The following is a 12,917-nucleotide window of genomic DNA, read 5'->3' on the forward strand; positions in this document are numbered from 1 at the left end:
TTTGATCCATTTCAGACTGCAGAGGTTGGTAAAAATCTTTGATTTCCTCATCTTTGGCATTAGTGACTGGTGTATAAATTTGAATAATAGTCCTGTTTAACTAGCTCTTCCTTGTATGCATGTGGATATCATCCCATCACTGTACTTCAGGGTAGATCTTGACGATGAATGAGACACCATTGCTCTTTAATTTATCATTCCTGGCATAGTAGACTATATGATTGTCTGATTCAAAATGGCCAGTACCATTCCTTTTCAGCTCAGTAGTGCCTAGGACATCGATCTTTATGTGTTCCATTTCATTCTTGATGGCTTCCAATTTTCCTAGATTCATGCTTCTTATATCCCGGTTTCTGATTATTAATGGATGTTTACAGCTGTTTCTTATCATTTCGAGTGGTGCCACATTGGCAGATGAACTTCCCGAAAGCTTGACTCCATCCACATCATTAAGGACGACTCTACTTTGAGGAGGCAGCTCTTCCCCAGTCCTCATTTGAGTGCCTTCCAACCTGATGGGCTCATCTTCAAGCAGTATATCAGACAGTGTTCCTCTGCTATTTATAAGGTTTTCACTGGCCAGTTTTTTAGAAGCAGACCGCTAGGTCCTCTTTCCTAATCTTTCTTAGTCTGGAAGCTCCACTGAAACCTGTCCACCATGGGTGACCTTGCTGGTATTTGAAATACCGGTGGCATAGCCCCTAGTGTCACAGCAACATGCAAGCCACCACAGTACAACACACTGACAGTTGCATGGGGTATTCATACCTACTAGTGACCAGTTTCCTCAGTTTTGTTTACCTGAATATGTCTTTATTTTATCCTCACTTTTGAAGGATATTTTTGCTCAGTGTAGATTTGGGGGGCAGGGGGTTCTTTTGTTTGTTTTTTTTCTTACAGCACTTTAAATAACGTTATATGTTGTTTTTGGCCTCCATTGTTTCTGTTGAGTAGCCTGTCATCATCCTTATCGTTGTCCCCTGTATCTTTTTATTTGCCGGCTGCTTTTAAGATCCTCTCCTTATCTTTCAATTTTAGCAATTTGTTATGCTAGTTGTGTAATATACTCCAGGTTCATTGAACTTTTGAATCTGAAATTTGATCATTTTTAACAAAATTTGGGGCATTTTCGGTCATTATTTCTTTAAATATTTTTTCTGCCTCATTCTCTTATTATACTTACAGGTTTCCAATTACGCATATATAAGACCACTAGCTATTATCCTGAGTCACTGAGTCTCTATTTTGTTTTGTTTGGCTTTCATCTTTCTCTCTCTGTTCTTAGAATCTCATAATTGCTATTGATCTGTCTTTTAGTCCAACTGACCCTTCCTTCTGCTGTCTCTAGTCTTCTCTTAAGCACATCTAGTAAATTTTTTTTCACTTTAAGCACTGTTCTTAATTCTAGAATTTCCATTTGATTTTTTTTTTATATTTTATATTTCTCTGTGTAGATTCCCTGTCTTTTCACTCAATATGACTGTTTTCTTCATTAAGTCCTGATTATAATACCAGTTACCATCCAGTATATTCCCATTCATGGCTACCTCATGTGTGTCAGTGTAGAACTATGCTTCATAGGGTTTTCAGTGGCTGGTTTCTTGGAAATAGATCACCAGGCCTTTCTTCTGAGATGCCTCTGGGTGGACTCAAACCTACATCTGCTCAGTTAGCAGCCAAACATGTTAATCATTTGTACCACCCAGGGACTCCATATTTATAATAACTGCTTTTAAATCCTAGGCTGCGAATTCCAACATCTAGGTTATCTTGGAATTTGTTGCCATTTACTGTTTTTTCTTTTGACTTTGGGTTCCATTTGTTTGTATATCTAGTCATTTTTTAATTTTATATTGGATTGTACAGATGATATGTTTTAGAGATTTTAAGTTCTCTTCTGCTGAAGAGTACTGAGTTTTGTTGTAACAAAGTTAAATTACAGGCTTATCACCTTGAAGTAGTGGGAGCTTGGTGTTAACACGTTGTTAGAATAGATGTGCTGGAGTGTTGCCTTGAGCCTTATGGTAAATCCTTAGTCTTGGGACATTGTCTTAGTCTTGGGATGAGGTAGGTATGACTACCTGGGTATTCACCCAAAACATTCACTGACCACTGTAACTTGTCAGGATTCAAACTCCCAATTCTTTCTCGCCTGTAATTAGTGGCAACTAAAGTCTCTGCTCAACTTTTTTCAGTGTTTCTGCTCTTACTGTCTATTGGACTCCATCAAGTCCCCCCCCCCCCCCCCGCCAGCGTGTGCAGTTTTGGAGCCAACTGTGAATTTGAGAGGAGTTGTGTACATATTTGTAGCTACCTTCCTTTCAGGACATCCTCCTCTATTTCCAGCCACACTGGTGGCCCTGAATCTCATCCTCTGATACTTTCAGCCAGTAGGACTGGTTTTCGGTTTGACTTCTAGCCATCCAGCACTGTAGACTGGTGATACCCTCAGGAAAAAACCTTATAAATGCACTTCTTCCTGTTTGAGATTTTCTTCTTTCAAAGATTGAATCTCCAACACTTTTACCTTCTTTTGGTCACTCTCCATTGCCCTCCCCACACTTGTCTGTCAGTTTGTTGTGCTGTAGGGGCTTGTGTGTTGCTGTGATGCTGGAAGCTGTGCCACAATATTCAAATACCAGCAGGGTCACCCATGGTGGACAGGTTTCAGCTGAACGTCTAGGCTAAGAAACTGGTGGTCTAATTCTGAAAAGAATTAGTCATTAAAAACCTTACCAATGGCAGTGGAACATTGTCTGATACAGTGCTGGAAGATGAGCCCCTCAGGCTGGAAGGCACTCCAAATACGACTAGGAGAGAGCTGTCCCCTTAGAGTCAACCTTTATGACATGGATGGAGTCAAGTTTTTGAGGCCTTCATTTGCAGGTGTGGCACCACTCAAAATGAGAAGAAACAGCTGCAAACGTCTGTCAATAATTGGGACCTGGAATGTACAAAGTATGAATCTAGAAAAATTGGAAGTCATCAAAACTGCAATGGAACACATAAACATTGATATCGTAGGCATTAGTAAGATGAAATGGACTGGTTTTGGTCATCCGGAATCAGGAAATCACACGGTCTACTGTGCCGGGAATGACAACTTGAAGAGGAATGGCATTGTATTCATCGTCAAAAAGAACATTTCAAGATCTGTCCTAAAGTACATTGCTGTCAGTGATAGGATAATATCCATCCACATACAAGGAAGACTAGTTAATGTGACCATTATTGAAATTTATGCACCAACCACTAAGGCCAAAGATGAAGAAACTGAAGGTTTTTACCAACTTCTGCAGTCTGAAATTGATCAAGCATGTAATCAGGATGCACTTATAATTAACGTCGATTGGAATGTGAAAGTTGGAAACAAAGAAGGATCAGTAGTTGGAAAATATGGCCTTGGTGATAGAAACGATGCCAGAGATCGCATGATAGAATTTTGCAAGGCCAACGACTTCTTCACTGCAAATACCTTTATTCAGCAACATAAACGGCAACTATATATGTGGACCTTGCCACATGGAATACACAAGAATCAAATCAACTACATCTGTGGAAAGAGACGATGGAAAACCTCGATATCATCAGTCAGAACAAGGCTAGGGGCTGACTGCAGATCAGACCATCAACTACTCATATGCAATTCAAGTTGAAACTGAAGAAAATTAGAACAAGTCCACAAGAGCCAAAGTACGACCTGAGCGAAAGTACCACCTGAATTTAGAGACCATCTCAAGAATAGATTTGAAAAGTTCAGCACTAATGACCAAAGACCAGACGAGTTGTGGAATGACATCAAGGACATCATATGTGGAGAAAGCAAGAGTTTATTAAAAAGACAAGAGAGAAAGAAAAGACCAAAATGGATGTCAGAAGAGACTCTGAAACTTGCTCTTGAATGTCAAGTAACTAAAGCAAAAGGAAAAAATGATGAAGTAAGAGAGCTGAACAGAAGATTTCAAAGGGCGGCTTGAGAAGACAAAGTATTATGATGACATGTGCAAAGAGCTAGAGCTAGAGCACCAAAAGGGAAGAACACACTCAGCATTTCTCAAGCTGAAAGAACCAAAGAAAAAATTCAAGCTTTGAGTTGCAATACTGAAGGATTCTACAGGGAAAATATTAAACAACACAGGAAACATCAAAAGAAGATGGAAGAGGGCCACATGAACCAGAGACCTACATTATCCTGAGACCAGAAAAACTAGTTGGTGCCCGGCCACAATCGATGTCTGCCCTGCTAGGGAGCACAACAGACAACTCCTGAGGGAGCAGGAGGCCAATGGGATACAGACCCCAAATTCTCATAAAAAGACCATACCTAATGATAGGAATGCGACTAGAGGAATCCCAGAGACAGTGCTCCCCAGAACTTCTGATGGCACAGGACAGGAACCATCCCCGAAGACAACTCATCAGGCATGAAAAGGACTGGTCAGCGGGGGGGAGAGAGATGCTGATGAAGAGTGAGCCAATTAAATTAGGTGGACACTGGAGAGTGTGTTGGCAACTCTTGACTGGAGGGGGGATGGGAAGATAGAGAGAGAGGGAAGATGGCAAAATTGGCACAAAACGAGAGACTGAAAGGGCTGGCTCAATAGGGGGAGAGCAAGTGGGAGAAGGGAGTATGATGTATGTAAACCTACATGTGACAGACTGATTGGAATGGTAAATGTTCACTTGAAGCTTAATAAAAATTAATTAAAAAAAAAAAAGAAGGTGGAAGAAATGCACAGAGTCACTATAACAAAAAGAATTGGTGGACATTCAACCATTTGAGGAGGTAACATGATCAAGAACCGATGGTACTGAAGAAAGAAGTCCAAGCTGCACTGAAGGCATTGGCAAAAAAAAAAAAAAAGGCTCCAGGAATTGACGGAATACCAATTGAGATGTTTTAACAAACAGATGCAGTGCTGGAAGTACACGTTGATCGAGGCCAAGAAATTTGAAAGATAGCTGTCTGGCCAACCAATTGGAAGAGACCCATATTTATGTGTATTCCCAAGAAAGATGATCCAACTGAACATGGAAGTTATTGAACAATATCGTTAATACCACACACAAGCAAAATTTTGCTGAAGATCATTCAAAAGCGGCTGCAGCAGTATATCGACAGGAAACTGCCAGAAATTCAAGCCAGATTTAGAAGAGTATGTGGAACCAGGGATATCATTGCTGATGTCAGATGGATCTTGCCTGAAATACCAGAAAGATGTTTACCTGTGTTTTATTGACTATGTTAAGGCATTCAGCTGTGTGGATCATACATAACAAATTATGGATAACATTGCAGAGAATGGGAATTCTGTAACACTTAATTGTACTCATGAGGAACCTGTACAAAGATCAAGAGGCAGTCATTTGAACAGAACAAGGGGATACTGTCTGTTTTAAAGTCAGGAAAGTTATGCATCAGGGTTGTATCCTTTCACCATACCTCTTCAGTCTGTACCTTGAGCAGATAAGCCAAGAGCCTGGACTATATGAAGAAGCACGGGGCATCAGGATTGGAGGAGGACTCATTAACAACCTGCTGTATGCAGACAACACAACGTAGTTTGGTGAAAATGAAGAAGACTTGAAGCACTTACTGATGAAGATCAAAGACCACAGTCTTCAGTATGGATTACACCTCAACATAAAGAAGAAGAAGAAAAAAAAAACTCTCAGAACTAGACCAATAAGGAACATTGTGATGAACGGAGAAAAGATTGAAGTTGTCAAGGATTTCATTTTACTTGGATCCACAATCAACACCCGTGGAAGCAGCAGTCAAGAAATCAAAAGATGCATTGCGTTGGGCAAATCTTCTGCAAAAGACCTCTTTAAAGTATTCAAAAGCAAAGATGTCACTTTGAGGACTAAGGTGCGCCTGACTCAAGCCATGATATTTTCAGTCTCCTCCTATGCATGTGAAAGCTGGAAAATGGATAAAGAAGACCAAAGAACTGATGCCTTTAAATTATGGTCTTGGCAAAGAATATTGAATATACCGTAGACTGCTAGAAGAACAAACCATCTGTCTTGGAAGAAGAACAGGCAGGAGTGCTCCCTGGAAGCAAGGATGGCAAGACTTTGTCTCACGTACTTTGGACATGCCATCAGGAGGAACCAGTCCCTGGAGAAGGACATCATGCTTGGTAGAGGGTCAGTGAAAGAGAACACCTTCCATGAGATCAATTGATACAGTGGCTGTAAGAGTGGACTCAAACATAGCAACAGATGTGAGGATGGCACAGAACTGAGCATTGTTTCATTCTGCTGTACATAAGGTCACTATGAGTCGGAACTGACTCAACAGCACCTAACAACAACAGCAGACATTATAGGAACCTTGGTGGCACAGTGGTTAAGCGCTCGACAGCTGACCTAAACGTTGGTGGTTCAAACCCACCAGCCATCTCTGCAGGAGAAAGATGTGGCAGTCCGCTTCTGTAAAGATCACAGCCTTGGAAATCCTATGGGACAATTCTACTCTGCCATATAGAGTTGCTATGAGTCGGAATCAACTCCACCGCAAGGGGTTCTTTAAAAATTGTGCTCCTTCATTAATGTTAAAATGGACTGAGTTGTTCATCCTCAAATGGGTATGATATCATTGTGGGAGTGACAGCATCCCCTGTGCCCTCCAAAGAAAAGGGTTTGTGGTCAAGAAAGGTACTGGGATGAGCCGTCAGAGTGCACCTACACTCCAAGAGAACTAACAAGTGCACTGCAGTTAAAGGAAAATGTTACGACACCTTGTGGGCGAGTATTTTCATTGGGGACACGTACTCTGCCCAAAGATCGTGACTGCTTGGTGCACGTTGAAGTCGTATTTTTAGAATGTCATGAAAAATGGAGTAGTATATGAAAGGCATTCTAGCTTTAGGAAATAATGCTGGTAGGGATTTTAGATTAAAGAGGTAATAAGATCTGCCTAGGCAGAGGGAAGAGAGATGGTTTAGTAGTGAAAAATAAGGTTATCAGACAAGTAAACAGCAGGCTGGAAAATAAAAATGTATCATTTGGATGGCAGGAAGCCATTGCCTGTTTTTCAGAAAGCAAGATATTGAAGTTATCAGACCTTCCACGTCATTTTAACTCGAACATTAAAGGAGTGATCCTAGAGTTGGAGTGACAAGGGAAGGGAAAAAATTGTAGTAGTCCCGCTCAAAGATTAGGTCCCATTTATGAATTTATGTCAGGGGTTGAGGTTCAAGTGTAGATTAAATGTAAAATGAAGAACCAGACAGCTCTACTGCAAAATTGGATGCAAGCAAGAAAGAACAAAGAATAGTTATGGATCAGTTTCTGTTATGTGGAAGGTAGACATAATGTACTATGATTGAGAACTTGGAGTGAGGGACAGTGGAGGGTGGGTAATAAAAATGAGTCCTGCCTTCACCAAGTTAAATTTGAAATGGTGATGAGGTATCTAGCTTGTCTAAAGTCAGCCAAATGCAGAATGTGCTATCCTCAGCAGATAAGACCCTGAAGCTACGGGAAGGGATTGCTGGTAGTGAAGGCGGCCTTCTGCCCCAGGACTAGCCCAGACCTCAGAAGAGGCCGGATGCCATCAGGGAAGGACAATGGGCAGTACCCCTGCTGAGTCAAACCCTGGAGTCCAGGCATTTTCTGCAGAGAAGAACTGGATCCCAAATGCTGAGGGAGGAGGAAGTGGTTCTCACAAGTGTGATAGGCTGAGAGTTCAAAGTCTCTCAAAAATCACCGAAGACAATTGCTACTATAAAGAGACATTTTGAGGCTCAGGAGAATATGAGAGGAAGGGAGTAGTGGTCATCTCACCATGGCCATCCAAGATGGGACTGGATTCAACATGTAAGTGGGTGGCAAAAAGAGACCCTCAAAGAGGAAAGTACTGCAAGACTTCTTAGAAGAATTCTGAGTGATGGATAAACACAGTGACCTTCAGTTGTAACTTATGGAATTTTCCTGTTGCTTGTTGGCAAGGGTGGGGTTTAGAGCTGGTAGCTGAGCAGGAGGGGACAGGAAGGACATTCCCTGGGCATAGTCAGCCCTGCTAGTTGAACCACATCTCTCATACCCTAGAGGCCACACACCTGGCTACCATTAAAGAACTCTGGACCTGCACTCCCATAGTTGTTCTTTTCATGCTTCGGGAAGTGTTTATCCAAGACGCCCTAGAACTACTGGAATAACAGAAAGCGAAATAACTTGGAGTCACCATGGTGGATGTTTTGTAAGAGTCGTAGGCTACAAGGAGGCGAGAAATGAGGAAGCCACCCTATTACAGAGGAGGAATACAGCAAGGTCTCTTCCCTCATGGAGCTTGTATTTCTCAAAGTTGAGTTAGACATTGAACCAGTGAGCCATAAATAAGCTAGTCAGGAATTGTGGGACGGACTTTGAAGACAGAAGCGGGGCGATGTGTCGGAATGAAGCTGGGTGGACAGCACAGACTTCTGCGATTGTTGACATTTGAGCTGAGACTTGAAAAATGAGGAGCATCTGGCCAGGGGAGAGCCAGTGGAAAGCATCCAAGAAAAAGGACCAGCAGGTATAGGGACAACTGGAAGGATGTGAGACTGGGGGAGGAGATCAGTTTGTCTACTACAGTGGCCCATGCAGTATGCACTGAGGTCATCAACCAGGGCAGCAGTGTCGAATGAACCAAAGATAAGACATCTCTGGCTTAGCCAGAGTCAGGTGGAATCACGGCCAGTGTGACTGGAAATCTGTTTATTCTGCAGTTGGGAGGATTGGCATGGGGAGCACGTTGAGGGACCTAGGGCTTTTATAACCTTTGTTTTCTCTGAGAAGACTGAAACAAGCTGTTGCCCCCAAAAGGAGGGTAGCGGGAGGTGGTAGGGAGCTGGAAAGGAGTGGTGGGAGTGTGGCGTCATCGCTGTGTAGAATGGGAGAATGTCTAAGAGCCCGTCCCAGCCGAGGGTGGACAGCGTCTTCACTCCACATGCTTGGTAACTTCCTCCAGCAGGTAGCCACTCCACCATTGGATAGGGAAAGCAGGTCAAATGGTGGCTTGGGTCTTTTCTAGGTGGCAGAGACAGATGGGCAGACAATACTCTTAACGAACTGCTTATGGGGGCAGTGATATTGGTGACGAAAGGAGAAGAAGCCAACAGACATAGGCATGGACCCCCAAAGAAAGCTTAGGGCACAAGAAGACCTCATTGTAGGGAGAAAGGAGGTGTGGTGAGAATGATGAGGTGGGAAAGCAGAAGGATGGGTGGAGGGTCAGAGACAGGAATCCAGGTTTAATCCTTAAGGAAACTGTCATTGCGTTGCAGCTGCCATTTTGTTTTCATTTCTCCTGCCTGAGTAATGGATCTTCGTTTTCCTTAAAGGGGAAATGGTCGACAGGTAGGCTGAACTGGAGTGAGTTCTAACCCTCTAACAAAAATTTCCTAATTGTTGCATATACCTTCCTCTGCTTTTTGTCTACTTGAAGCAGATTTTTTTCTTATCCTGTGTGTAGCCGAAATGGATGTGTTGGATGCACTGGCTGTGTTAATAGGCTTCCGTTGGATGCCTGTTGTCACTCTTAAGTGTAACACCACAGCCATAATTGATGGAGAGTTTAGTTGCAGGCTTTTAGGACTAATTGCAAAGTCTAAGCTAAAACATTTCCTGGAGCTGCCTTTAAATAATAATAATAATACCTTGTATAGGTATAGTGCTTTACAATTTGCAAAGCACTTTCACATACATCTTCCCATTTAGTCCTCACAATAAGCAATGTTTTTTGAATGCTTAGGTCTTTCCTAAGTGAGAAGCTTTGTTGCCCATCCTGATTTAATCCTAGTGGTGAGTTGCCAGAAGTTCTTGATAGAATAACCACTTATCGAGCACCTTCTGTGCACATAGCACTTTACTGAGGGCACCGAGGGGGAAGTTTCTAGTAAATAAATACCCAGTCAATATTGCTTTCCAGTGAGTGTCATCTTGCCTCCTAACTCATCTTCCCCTCCTCGTTGCAGCTTCCATTTTGGAGGCTGCTCGCTAAGCCGTTAGTTTATATCGGTACTGCCAGGAATTCATTGTCTCAGAGTTTAAGTTTTCAAAACTTAAGACTCTGATACTTACCTAAGCTCAGTGATTCTTCAAAAAGTCGTTCTGTTGATTTTAACTTACACTTTCTTAAAGACTATGTTATCTGTACTTGAATTTCAACGAAAGCGAGTGTTCAGCATATCTGAAAATGCCTAGCCATTGAGTTCCATGTCCTCATGGGTGTGATGGGGCGTGATTCCAAGAGCACAGGTTGGCCTGGCCCCAGAGGGCTCATTACCCAGTAGGAAAGACCGTGTAGTTACTCCCAGGCTCTACAAGCCAGCCTGGGATGCACTGAGGAGACTCGGAGTCAGAAGACTTCCCAGGAGACTGCTCTGCGGGCAAGGTGGGGAGTGGAAGGTACTCCCGTAGCTGGGTCAGCCCCTAGGCAGGATACTTGAACCTGCACCAGCCCCTGGAGCTCCAAGTATGCATAATGGGCCATCAGAGCTCCTCAGAGAATAGGCCAGATTGGGGGATCTCACTGGAACACCTCCAAAAAGTATGGAACCCGAAAAAGCATAGGAACCCTGCCTTCCAAGTACCCTGGGCCCGTCCGGGTGACCAGCGTGGCCTGTGTACCATCACTCCTCTCCCCTCCCCCATCCCGGGACTTGGCAAGGACCTGGGTCTGCTGTGGGCCCCCGCTGCAAGGCCTTTTCCGTTCCTAAAGACCAGAGGTGGGTGCTGCCAGTGAATCAGTTCACCTTGGTGCAGCCGTGGCTGCCTCTCCACCGTCTCCCTTCTCTTTGTTTAGAATCTTAATTTTGTGAACTTCAGCCTGACAGCCTGACACCAGCTCCTACTCAGCTGTTTATGTACATGTGACTGGGGAGTGCAGGGAGGACAAGCACAAATGGCTTAATGATTTTCACCAGTGCACACACAGCCTGGACACAAAGCTTGTTTGGAAACTTTCCCCATTTTGACATCTTCTTAAATAACAGCTTCTGTATTTTACAAAAAGGAGCCCTGGTGGCTACTAACCATAAGGTTGGTAATTTGAACATGCCAGCCACTCCCCAGGAGAAAGATGTAGCAGTCTGCTCCTGTAAAGGTGACAGCCTTGGAAACCCTGTGGGGCAGTTCTACTCTGTACCATAGGGTCACTGTGAATTGGCATCTACTCAGCAGCAACGGGTTGTTTTTGTTTGTTTTAATTTCACAAGGGAGGGCAACACCTGGATTACCAGAATACCTCTTGGTTCTTTTGACGCCGAGCTCAGGCAGTCGGAAGCCAAAGACTTCTCCCTTTTTTGCATTGGGCGGATGTGCTGCTGCTTCAGTGACGTGGAACGTGCAGCCAACGCCCGAATATCCCACCAGTACTCCAGAGAGGAGCACAGTTAGGATGTGGTGTGGAGCTGGGAGTGTCAGCATTACATCTAAGGGATGTTTCTAGCTGGGGCTGGACGTGTGCTTTCAGTCCTTGTGTTCTGATCATTTAGGTCTCTCTTTATAGGGCATCTTTTATGACCAAGACTGTCCAGTACCAAAATGAGCTACATAAATTCCTAATCTGGGATACGGCTGGACAAGAACGAGTAAGTCACTCTTTAATTTACTACGTGTTTTTCTGAGGCCCCAATTAAGGCTCCAACTGAGCTGTCGGCATCCCTTGCGTCTTCTCGTTCCTTATTCCTGTTATATGTGCCAGAGACACATCTATTTCCATTTGCGTAGGCCAGCCTTTTTCTTTTCAATTAGAGCCTCAAAGTCCACTGATGGAGAAAGTGATCATGGGCATTGAGGATGTTTTTATACGTTTTAGCATCTTAAAGTAAGTGCTGGCTAATGGGCCCCATCCAGCCCTGCTCAGAGCGTGGTGTGTGATGGGGTCTGTTCTTCAGCTACAACATCAAAGAAGTCGTGGTAGAAAGGGAGAGTGAAGCACATCTCATCTATAGCTGCCTTTTAAAAGCTAAAGAAGGAGCTTAACAGCATATAAAGTTTGAGGTTTAAGTGAAATGGATGAGCTAACATGGTGCCTTGCAATAGGTACTTAATAAATGCCCAATGATAAAATTGTCCAAGATGGTTATCTGCTTGAGGAAGGGCCCGAACCATAAATGAGGCTTGGGCCGCAGCAGCACAGTGCGGAATGGGATTCAGTGATGCCCCCAGATAGGAAGGGCCCCAGGGGCAGGAAAGGGAACAGCCCTGTGCTGCTGCCTCCCTTCCCTCTGGACACTGAGTCCGACCCCCAGGGGCACTTGGCAGCCACCTCATCATTTAACTGCCTTTTAGTTTTGTTCTCAAGCAGCACTATCAGAACAGAACAGCTGATAGATGCCCAGGGCTATCTTCAGCTCTTAAAAGTAAACCAGCAGTAATCAGGAAAATTGTCATCACGGTCTTATCTAAGACAGCCTAGATGCTGCACGCGGCATAAAGTCTGACAAGAATCATTGCAGAAAAATGAAGGGAAACAAAACCAGCCATTACGGCACTGTTGCCCTAGATGCAGACACCACACGTTTGTACAGATTAAACGTCTCCGGCTTGCTGTGTTTGGTGTCCCCCATTTTGTGAACACCAGATGCCATGCCCCAAGCCCCATTGCTCATCTGAGATGCATCCGGTTACCTTCACCTGCTGCCCTCTCCTCGGGTTGGGCTGTGCCTGTGAGATGGAGCATTTGGGACGGCTAGACTCAGTGGTCATCACTCTTTGTCCTTCAGAAGGGTTGCTTCCCACAGAGTCATCCTGAATGTTACCTGTAGCTGCAGACCTGAGGTCTGCCCTGTTAGCCAAGAACTTGTGTGGCTCTTAAAAAAAAAAAAAAAACCAAACCCTGTGCCGTGGAGTCGATTCCGACTGATAGAGACCCTATAGAACAGAGTAGAACTGCCCCATAGAGTTTCCAAGGAGCACCT

The 12,917-nt window shown here is 43.8% G+C and overlaps 1 protein-coding gene across 3 annotated transcripts in view; it reads left to right on the plus strand.

The window, feature by feature from the left end:
• Positions 1-12,917, plus strand: part of RAB22A (RAB22A, member RAS oncogene family) — a 63,995-nt gene that overhangs the window by 27,122 nt on the left and 23,956 nt on the right. For all 3 annotated transcript variants that reach the window (XM_023538769.2, XM_010599460.3, XM_003419915.4), the window contains exon 3: positions 11,504-11,585. In XM_023538769.2, the coding sequence (XP_023394537.1) occupies positions 11,504-11,585 (82 nt within the window). The remainder of the gene's footprint in view (positions 1-11,503; positions 11,586-12,917) is intronic.

This window comes from Loxodonta africana, chromosome 24 (assembly GCF_030014295.1).
Source record: "Loxodonta africana isolate mLoxAfr1 chromosome 24, mLoxAfr1.hap2, whole genome shotgun sequence".
Taxonomy (NCBI): domain Eukaryota; kingdom Metazoa; phylum Chordata; class Mammalia; order Proboscidea; family Elephantidae; genus Loxodonta; species Loxodonta africana.